Here is an 11406-nt window from a genome sequence, read left to right on the forward strand (position 1 = left end):
AATTGGTAGGTTTTTTATCTGTTTTTAAGCTGTTTGATTGTACCGCTCATGTCTTTTACATGTGTATGCTGTTTGGGATGTTTTGTGCACTGCCGTGCTGCTGTAACCTGCTTTGATCTGAAAAGGAAAAGCGGGATACAAATAAACAGTATTATTATTATTATTATTATTATTATTATTATTATTATTATTCTTTACCGACCATTTAACAATGCAAATCCCCCCAACCCACATTTTAAGCAACACACCAATTTTTGTATCGTTGGAAGGCAGGGATCAGCAGAGATGTGCCCATCTTTTTTCCTGTAGCTGGATATGCTGCAAAGACATCATCTGGAAGGACCTCCCAAGAATCCCCAGAGTTGGTGCTTGTTGCAGTTCCTCCAATTACAGAAAAATTGCTGGATGCATTTCTGCAGATCTCCCTGCTCTCCAGCAGCATGGAAATGGTAATATTGCAGGGGCTGCATTGCTTAAAAGGGGAGGGGGGGAGCTCCTAATGAGACATAGCTATGTGCCACACTTACATTCCCCAGTGCAGGATTCCAGCCATTACATTGTTTTTAAATAGATGTTAGATGGCCTCACCTGTCAACTGATGTTTCAGTGGTGAATTCTTGCACTGGACATCAAAGGTGCTGCCGCCACTGCTAATGATAATAATAATGATGAATGAGTCCTGGAATCTCTTCCAGCTTGATGCTTCTATTATTCTGTTTCCAGCTCATTCATTTAATTAATGAGAGAATTTCAGCCAACCAAACAAGTCATATGTAGACGTACTGGAGGAAAGTGTCACTGAATCTGTGGGAATGATGTTTTAGACAATTAGCCTAAAATCAGGAGGTGCCAGTGACTTTGGTGAGCCTGATGGGGTGGGAATAAAGAGTAAGTGAGGTCAACATTCATAATATGCTCGCTCTTCTCTAGGGACAACTAGCCCAGTTTAATTAAGAGGCAGCCACAAGAGGCATGTGTACTACTTGTTTCATGAAGAAAAAAGCCCTAATCCACAGTCTACTGAAGACTTGGCCAGAGGTGACTGTGGATTTGGGGAATGATAAAGAAGCACAGAACAGTCTTTTGTTTTGTCATAACACTCTCTTTGGAAATACAACTTCCACATCTCTCAGCAACAGTGACTTGCATTTTTACAGCTTCCTTTACAGCTACATCCCAAAGCACTGAACTATGCCTAATCAATCTCTCAGCCTATTTATTAAAAAGCCTGTTGCCAAAGTAGTTACAGCTTGTTGGTATATTAACTGTTTCACAATGCAGTATGTTCACTGTAGCTGAGTTAACTATTTTGCCTGTCTATTTTAGAGTTACTGTATATACTTGACTTTAAGTCACTGTCATGTATAAGTCAAGGGAAAGTTTTGGGGCCTAAATTATGGATTTGCTATGACCTGTGGATAACTCAAGGCAAAAGTTTAGGGGCATGTAACAAAGGATCTAAAAGGATGAAACAAAGAAAAACAATGCAAAAAGCTTACAAAATTCCAGCAGACATAACTGTTTGTGTTCATCCTAAATGCTGGATGGATAAGAGAGTAGAGGGGAGTCAGTGCTTCCAGGACAGATTACATTCTTCCCTTTCACCAAAGGATAGTTCTCTTTAAAATAAGAGTTAAAGTATAGTACTTACAGTACTTAATTGACCTGCAGGTAAATTGACTCAGGTTTTTTGGGTCAATTTTTTTACTAAAATGTCTATACTTATACAAAAGTATATACTGTACAGTAGTTTGGAGGAGGGTTGGATCAAGTGAAAGTGCCCCTCTTTCAGCTTTCACCAGTAGAAAGAAATATATAAGGTGAAGGACTGAGAGGATCCATCCACTCCGTGGCCTCACATGGTGTCTTATTCATGTGTAAGTTCACCTATGGAAGCAAATGGACATTTTTGTCTAGTGCAGCATGTCTGCATTCAGTTCAAGGCTGCAAAGCCAGAGTTGTGCATGCTGTGCCATTAGGAATGCTTATGGCACAATATGCATGCAGGCACATTGTGCACACATTTGGTTGCACAGCTTTGCAACTCACTGACGAAGTGGTGTTGCACAACCACCATATAACTCAGCACAAAGTTTTGCACCATCTTCTCAGTGTAGGATCTCAGCCCATTTGTGTGGAAAGTTAGATCCAAATTCCAAGAGGACTGCTGCACGTTGGGGGAAATAGTAAAAAGCACCATCTGTTCATTCTATCAGAAGGTTTTCTCTAGAGCAGCCTTTCTCAACTTTTCTAGCTCTGGAAGGACCCCTTAAAAATGTTCAGGTCTCAGGGAGCCTCTGCACAAAAATTATAGCTACAACTAAAGAAGAAGAAGAAGAAGAAGAAGAAGACCCCCCCATTGTGCAATCACAATCTGTCGTGGAACCCCAGGGTTCCAGGGAACCCTGACTGAGAAACTCTGTTCTAGGGGATCAGAATCCTCTTGTGGATGGAAGAGACCGTTCCTTCTATGGGAGGTAGATTCTGGATTTAATATATTGACAGAGATCCTGCATCAGAAGACATAGCTACATCTCTGCAGCCACATCTTCCAACCTGTCCTCCCACAATGTACCTTTCAAGCAGTGCCCACAAGACCATTTCCATATTGATGGAGAGTGGGCGGCATGAGCAAGGATACATCCCTCTCTTTCTCAGTAGCTGGAAGCATTCTGCTGATAACAGGGCAGCGGGGGGGGCAACACTGCTTGAATGAAAGATATAATGTGGGGAAGCCTTTGGGCATTGTATAGTTGGAAGAGACTTCCAATATGTGCAACATCCACTAAAGTGAACTATGATGGTGTGAATCACACTTCTTGTTATTAGCTGCCCTCAAGTCGACTTGGACTTATGGTGACCCCATGAATGAGATATCGTCAAGACACTCTGTCCACAACTGCTCTACTCAGGTTCTGCAGGCTCAAGGTTGTGTCTTACTTAAGTGAGTCTATCCACTTGGTATACAGTGTCCCTTTTTTCAACTACACCTACACCTTTGCTAGCATTATTGTCTTTTCTAGCGAGTAATCTCTTCTCGTGATGTGGCTGAAGTATGACAGCCTCAGTTTGGTTGTATTATTTATTCATTTAGAATACGTATGCCCTGCTCAGGGAGAGGTCAGACTTGATCTGTTCTACATTCCATTTATTTTTCTTTTTGGGTGTCCGCAGTATCCTCAACACTCTTTTCCAGCAGCATATTTCAAATGAGTTGATTTTCTTTCTATCAGCCTTCTTTACTAGCCAGCTCTTGCATTCATACAAGATGATGGGAAATACTATGGCTTGGATGATCCTAATTTTAGTGTTTACTCTTATATCTTATATCTTTGCACTAGTTCTTTCATAGCTGCCTTCCCCAGTCCTAGATTAAAAGGTAAAAGATAAAGGTTTTCCCTTGACAAGATTGTCTAGTCGTGTCCAACTGTAGGGGGAGGTGCTGATCTCCATTTCTTAGCCAAGGAAATCAGCGCTGGCTGCACGGAACACTATTACCTTCCCACCAAAGTGGTACCTATTTATCTACTTGCACTTTTACATGCTTTTGAACTGCTAGGTTGGCAGAAGCTGGGACTAGTGATGGGAGCTCACTCCGTCACGCAGCACTTGGGTCTTGAACTGTCGATCTTGCAATCATCAGAATCAGTGTCTTAACCACTGAGTCACTGCATCCCACCCCAGTCACAATTTATGAGCAAGATACCAGCCTTTGTGCTTAGGACTGCAGTCACATACATACTATGCATGCTCATGAATAAAATCCTATTGAAATAAGTGCTACTCCCCAATAGTTACATGTAGGACTGGAGGCTTGGTTTGCAATCCTGTGTGCCTTACTTAGGAAAGATCTCAGCTGAATATAGTGGGAATTATTTACCTATAAATGTACACAATAGTATTGTATTGACCATTGCCTAAAATTGCATCCAAAAGATGTAGAAGACTTTCATGTACCTAACATGCATTGTTTCTCCTTTTTATTCTTTTTATCTCTTTAATTTTATTATAAGGAATTTTAAGTATACTTATTCTGTTTTTAGGGTAACTGTAACAGCCATGTGCAACATGGATTTCAGTCGCTTTCCCCTCGATACGCAGACATGTTCATTGGAAATTGAAAGCTGTAAGTAAACAGGACCTGTACAGAAGATCAACTGCTGATGCTCAAATTCAACTTCAAATTAGGATTGTGTACTGTTCTTCTGGAAGATGCTTCTCCTGTGGTTTTCATAGCTCTCTGGTTGGGGTAGTTCTAAAAGAACAAAAAGCCTCCTGTGCATAGGCAGTCAAAGGGGCCATTCAGACTACCTTTTGCACCAAATTGCAACCTGGTTTAAAAGTGGGGCGTTCCCACTGGCGCCGGGTTTTGCACACCAGGATCGGGGTTTTGCACACCAGATCCAGGGCAAATCCCCCTCAGCGCGGGTTTTCTGAAAGTGGAGTATTCTTCTTTTCTTTTTGGAAAACCTGGTGCAAGCGAATGTGAACTTGGCCCCAATCATGATCGGGTCAAGTTCGGGGGGAGGGCTAAATGTCAGAGGGTGGACAGTGAGCAGAACATGCCACCCCTGTCGCACGGCTTTTTTTGGGTAATTTATTTTGACAGATTATGTGAATGCTACATGCTCCAGGGAGGAAACCTCTCAGCTCCTTCTCTAGGCCCCCAGCTCCTACCCGCCCTTGGAGGGCTCTCTGGCGGGGAGACTGGTTAGAGCAGTCCTGGGCCCTCCTCCTCTTCCTCCTCCTCCTTCCTCTGGCTAAGAGAGTGTGACTTGGCTAGAGAGTGTGCCTTGAACCAGCACTGTGCAGCACGGTAGCGTTCCATTTCCCCCTCCTCCTTCTCCTCATCCTGCTGGCTGTCTTCCCTTACTCGGGCCTCGCTCAATGCAGCCATGGCAGGGGTCTTTTGGGGACCCTTGGGGGTCCCCCTCCCTTCTGCTATGGCTGGATCAAGCGAGGCCTGGGTAAGGGAAGACAGCCGGCAGGGGAAGCAGGAGGAGGAGGAGAGGGGAATGGAGCGCTGTCACGCCAGACAGTGCCGGTTCAAGTCACACTCTCTCAGCCAGAGGGAGGAGGAGGCAGAGGATGGCCCAGGACTGTTCTACCTAGGCTACCCGCTGGTGAGGCCTCCAAGGACAGGTAGGAGTCAGGGGCCTAGGGAGGGAGCTGAGGAGTTCCCTCCCTGGAGCATGTAGCATTCGCATAATCTGTCAAAATGACAGACTATGTAAACATTCCTGCTAGATTTTTTTTTAAAAGGAGGGGGGAAGTACCCATGCCTTTGGCGAATGGCTGCACGACACATCACCACTGATGACAGCAGAAGTAAATTTGATTGACAACAAAGAGGCTTCATCTTGAAGTGCTCCTTTTGGAAATGTCAATATCAAGCAGGGTAAATTGCACCGGGGATCTTCCATCAGGGTAAAGGCAGTATGAACTTCTTGCCGGAGAGATTTGGTGCTGGCTTAGCGTATCCAACCTAGATCTACCCAGGACAAATGCCCAAGTGAGAATGGGGCCAAAGCCAGAAAGCTGTGGGGAGCTTCAGGGGGAACACATAAAAACAGATATAGCTTCAGTGTCTGCTCTTTCTGGCTGTTGATGGGCTGACCTCACAAGATGCATAAAAAAGGTTCCTGGGAAGAAACTGGTACCATTGTGTTACACCCTAGATCCAAAACAGGCTTACCAGGTGACTCTGAGGCCCTAGCACTCTAGAGAAGACCTAGAGTGGTGCAGTTGTCCAAGTAGTGAGCAAGACTGTCATATGGCATTAATGCAATTTTGGCTTCTGGATGGACCAAGGAGCTTGCAAAAAAAAGAGAGGGGGAGATACTACCACTTTGAACCCAAAGAGATAGCAAGTCCCTCCCTCATCTGTTCTAGTCTCATCTTGATGGCTACTTCAATTTCAATGACATTATAGATTCCAAATTAAATTGTAATTTACCAGAAAACCTGTGTAAATACGTATGTAGACCTCATGGCCACAACATCTGACCTAATGTTTATACTTTTTTTTCCACTCTACCTCATCCCTCCCCCCCCCTTTTTTTTTTTTTTTAAATAATACTTACCCTGATGAAGCTTTTTGTAGCATTGTGACATTTTGGGTTGCCTTCAAAAATGTGTGAGTTTTGGAATTTAAAAAAAAAAAATCAGGACTAATTTTCTCATCTGCTGGTCCTCTTATTCAAGTTTTTCAGGACCTGTGGTGAGGCAAGGTAATTAGCTACCTGAAAGAAACAGATGCAGAGGTTACTCAGGGAAGATGCTAGTTGTAATCCTCCCTTTAGGAGAGAAGGGGGAACCAGGTTGGGAAAGACTTTAATAAACCAACTCTTACTTTCTGGTCTCTGGTGGCTATTGTGGTCAAAGTGTTATTTAAATACAGTAAAATTACTTGTTTGTTGTTATGTGCCTACAAGTTGACTTGAACATCCCTATCAATAGTTTTTCATAGCAAGATTTAATCAGAGGTTTGTCACTTCCTTTGTCTTGGGCTTGTCCTAGGTCACCCAGCGGTTTCTCATGGCTGAATGAGGATTTGTGCCCTTGTTTCCCAGTCCTAGTCCAACAGTCAAACCTGGCCTTAAAATCACTCTGTATGCTTGCAAACATGAGGTGTCTAACTTTTATTTTTGTACTTGCTTAAAATGTGCTGAATGTTTGCAGTGTTGTAATCAGGAATATTAGTGATGTGGAGCAGACCTTTAAAAAAATCACTTTTTGGATTACAGTTCCCAGAAATGCACAGCTTGTATGGAGCACTGCTTAAAAATACTTTTTCCAAACTCTGGCGCTTGAGCAAATCTTTCTCCCACCCCATCACTGACATTATGGAAACTGGTCACAGGCCCTTTACGTCTTTCTATTTATATATATGGTATAAATAGAAAGATGTAAAGGGCCTGTGATCAGTGTGTGTGTAGTTGTTCATGCTGGTGGATGCTTCCTTCTATTCTAATAATTAATAATTCCACCACCCTTTGTAGATGCCTATACTGAAGATGATCTTATGCTTTACTGGAAGAATGGGAATGACTCCCTGAAAACAGATGAGAGGATATCACTCTCCCAGTTCCTTATACAAGAATTTCACACTACCACCAAGCTTGCCTTCTATAGCAGCACAGGTGAGTGTTCTGTGAAAGGCTTGTCAGGCTTATTTGTTGGGATCTGTTTTATCTGTGCTTGGAGAAATTTGTTTGGGACTTGGGAGGCCATTGTAGCATCATGTTAGATATGATCTATTCTGTGTTGCTTCTACATCCCAAACCTGGGTTTGCACACCTTTGCCTGTGCTCAAACCAGGTCTCCTTATAGCTTGTTATTAACAAGGAGATAATTTTATTGTGAGAAATGTATTCCCATTAACCTAATGGTGGACAGATGCAGCAAGTTTGGGGGCCAGTTTTCTATCCCAGGGACTTTCCAGGGGCCACACAGACTGCTAAAAATGTATAACCATGAAAGAAACAAAACTGAAAGTAACCAGGTCACATCTGCTTTTTTAAAAATATATATTTTTAAACATGCAGGAGGTCCCTGTAACCAATGCAGAATAAGCTTCCAAGAAAAGCAATTCATACTTTTTAAACTAGATAAAGGGCAGTCTGGAGGATTCAGGGGCCATACAGGCTGCATGTGCACTGCAAAAATAATGCCTTTTGACACTGCTTGGTTCAATACTATGGAATTCTGGGATTTGTAGTTTTGTGAGATATTTAGCCTTCTGTCAGAGCGCTCTGGTGCCACCACAAACTATTAATCCCAGGATTCCATAGCATTGAGCCATGGCAGTTAAACCGTGTCAAACTGCATTATTTCTGCAGTGTAGATGCAGCCACAGACAGCCTTGGGGCTGCACTTTCACCATCCTTACACTAACAGCACCTTCTCTTAAGTGATGAAAATGACTATTTTGCAATGAGTGGCATGTGAAATCTTCATGTGCTAATTGCCAATGTCATAACAGTGGGCCACAGCCCTTATTCTAAGCAATTGCTTTTTGATAACTGAAAATCACTTTCATAGGGCACCTTTACATGACCTCTGTAAGGAGAAGATCTAATGGTAGCAGTTAACCAAAATATGAATTACGTTATGTACACATTCAGGAGTTAGGTGGGGAAACGGCGCTCATAGCCAAAACAATATTTTTCACTGCCCATTATGTGCCCAAAAGCAACATGCTTAACTCTTTTAATTATAATATAATAATTTATTTATAGCCTGCTTTTCCAGGGTAGATCAAAGCGGGTTACAGCAAAGCAAAAGGAATACAAAACAGAATACAAAACATACAGTATAAACATCATAAAAACAGCTCATTACGTTAAAACACTATAAAAATACGAACAGCATAAAAAAAACCAGGAAAAAAATGGATAATACTACGTGAAAAGTTGCTTCAATTTAAGAAACAAATCTGAAGTTCGTGACAATAGTGCCATGATTAATCTGTATTTGACAAAGGTTGTTAATATGAGGAAGGAACAAGAATACTAACTTCTTTGTAAAGACAACCACTGATTTATTTCTCTATGAAAATTACAGAAGCAGGGCATATTTCCCCTTTAGGTGCACAGAAATGAATATTGCTGGTTGCTGTGTGAGGAAGAAACATGAACTCTGGGATATCCCCCCATGGCTTCATTGGACATTATTCTTTTGGTGGAACCAGCATTGTAATAATCAGGTTCACACTAATACATATGAATAATTGTTATAGAAGTCTCTCCACATGATTAACATCCCTACCCTGTAAAAAAAGCTCCTGCTTGCAGGTAATATTTTACAATAAACCAGTCTTGTGAAAAGATGTGACTTCTGCATGTGGTTTTATAACTGGTAGTGCATTAGCTCTCTTAACAACTTCCTCCTCTTTCTCTTACAGGCTGGTACAACCGCCTCTATATCAACTTCACTTTACGCCGACACATCTTTTTCTTCCTGCTTCAGACCTACTTCCCTGCCACTTTGATGGTCATGCTGTCTTGGGTGTCCTTTTGGATAGACCGCAGAGCAGTGCCTGCAAGAGTTCCCTTAGGTAGATGAGTATAAATTCCCTTGTATTTAATTCTGTTCCATTTATGTAGTTATAGTCAAAGGGAGCATTTCTGAGAGGCAGATGTAGCTGTCATGTCTGACTGGCATTCACTTAGCCATTCTCCAACACCTCTTAATGGACTCATAGCTGGACATAAGGGCTAGCGGCAGAAAGAAGATATATTCACTTCCTTAGATGGCGCCCAGCCTATTCTTCAGGACATGCTGGTTGTGGAACAATGGGAGCTATATAGTCTAACATCTCTGTAGGGCACCAGGTTGTGTTAAACAATTAGACTGATGATGATAATGGCCAAGATTCTGCATTGTGTAAAGCTTTAACAAATACACTTCTGCTCCCCACACCCCACAAAATACTGTTCTACTAGTGTGTCCCCTATGCCCATTTAATGGACAAGGGAGAGCATCCAGATGTGTTTCTGCCTGCAGATGCATAAAGAGAACACCGTCCACAGTTGCCCATTGGGTGTAAAGATACCCAATGCCACAATGTTAGTCTTCAGATCTTCCCTCTTTTGCAATTGATAACAAGTACTGAAATAAAATTGTGGCAAAGTTCAAGTATGATTTTTTTGTAAACAACATGGAGGTCAAGTCTCTGGTCATACAATTATGTGATCTACATGCATACACTTCTGAACAGTGATCCAATTATATTTGTAGTATTACTTAATTCAAACGAATATTTATTGACAATGTACAATAACCAATAGACCTCTAAGAGGTAACTATGTAGTTGACCATAAATATAAACAATTTTCCACATTTTGTAGGCATCTGCATATTTACCTCCTTGATATTAGTACAGTACACCTTTTTATGCAGGGATCTGTTCCGGACCCCCTCACGTAAAAAAAACCCTGTATATGCTCGAGCCCCATTGAAAGTAATGGGGCTCGTGTATGGCGTGGTTGTGCGCTCACGCGCCATGGGCACACACCCATTCATCTTAATGGGACACTTCGCCCCTTGTGTCCCATGCGCTCCCTCATGGCTTTCAGTGTATGCTGAAAGCTGTGTATAGTGTGCCCGCGTATGACACGGGTGCACTGTATCTATAATTTGAATATATAAGCAATGTTATATATTTAGATATAGACTTATAGATCTTAAAGCATACCCAAGGAACACAGAAATAGATGGGAATGATAGTTTCAAACAAGTGGCATGGATTAGAAGTGAGCAAATTCATCCATCCCTAGTTATAAGGGACTCTTGCAGAACAATCTTGTGTCCACTTGACAAGTGTTTTATTTCCATTGAATCACTGAGACATACCTTCAAATATGTGTGAGCGGGACTGTAACTGGGCAGAGCAATTCCATGGGGTTTACCTGGACATATTTTATGTTTTACTGCTTAGTAAATGCTTTTAGAATTACATAGCCACAAGTTATCCAATGCATCAGCTTCTACAAACTAGTACTTAATGTGCAGAAACAGATAGGGTCATCACAGAAAAGTGACAGCACAGAAGATGGCAAAGATAATTCAGAGAGAACCAACACAGCTCAATCTAGTATGTAATTTTCTTAATGAAAAGCTTTCCTCTCTGTGTACACAATGCCAATATGTTTCTAAAATGACTATCTCCAAATGAATAATTGTATATCTTCAGGGATCACGACAGTGCTGACCATGTCTACTATCATCACAGGCGTCAATGCCTCCATGCCTCGGGTGTCCTACATCAAAGCTGTGGACATTTACCTCTGGGTCAGTTTTGTGTTCGTCTTTCTCTCAGTATTAGAATATGCTGCAGTGAACTACTTGACTACAGTGCAAGAACGGAAGGAACGGAAGCTACGAGACAAGGTAAATGTACCATCATTTGGTGCTGTGACATGTAACTGAAATATCCATATAGATTCCATAAAGATGTTTCAGAAATGTAAACAAATCAAAGCATTTAAAACCTATAAATTATGACATGTTCTTAAATAGGAGCAGGGACCATTTTGGTTTGAGACACTGAACGACACAAGATTGGAGCCCTGCTCCAAGACGTCATCCCTCCTTAGCAGGAGCTGCCCCAACACTTACATTCACATTGAGTTTCTCCAAACCTCCCATAACTCAGTTCAGGCATCTGCTAGTTCTTTCCATTTGGGACAGTGACTAGAACTTAGCATGGAGTTTCATTTATGGGGCCCAAAGCCGCATGGAGTTCCCCCCATGTACTACTCCTTCTCAACTGGAAAGGTGTACAAGGAATCTCTCCATTCCAGGGCATGAAAAGTTAGGGAGGACTTCACAAAGTAAAACCAGTTTCTAAAATATATTAAATTGTTAACTATGTAGGCAAGCAATCTGCAAAACATTTGACTC

The 11406-nt window shown here is 41.9% G+C and overlaps 1 protein-coding gene across 4 annotated transcripts in view; it reads left to right on the forward strand.

Annotated features, from left to right (window-relative positions):
* Positions 1-11406, forward strand: part of LOC149311302 (gamma-aminobutyric acid receptor subunit rho-1) — an 81599-nt gene that overhangs the window by 63431 nt on the left and 6762 nt on the right. For all 4 annotated transcript variants that reach the window (XM_089530752.1, XM_089530748.1, XM_089530751.1 and 1 more), the window contains exons 6-9: positions 4044-4126; positions 7002-7142; positions 8906-9058; positions 10697-10893. In XM_089530752.1, coding sequence (XP_089386878.1) covers positions 4044-4126; positions 7002-7142; positions 8906-9058; positions 10697-10893 — 574 coding nt within the window. The remainder of the gene's footprint in view (positions 1-4043; positions 4127-7001; positions 7143-8905; positions 9059-10696; positions 10894-11406) is intronic.

Source organism: Sceloporus occidentalis, unplaced genomic scaffold (genome assembly GCF_023333645.1).
Source record: "Sceloporus occidentalis isolate IW3139 unplaced genomic scaffold, rSceOcc1.0.p SCAF_6, whole genome shotgun sequence".
Lineage (NCBI taxonomy): Eukaryota > Metazoa > Chordata > Lepidosauria > Squamata > Phrynosomatidae > Sceloporus > Sceloporus occidentalis.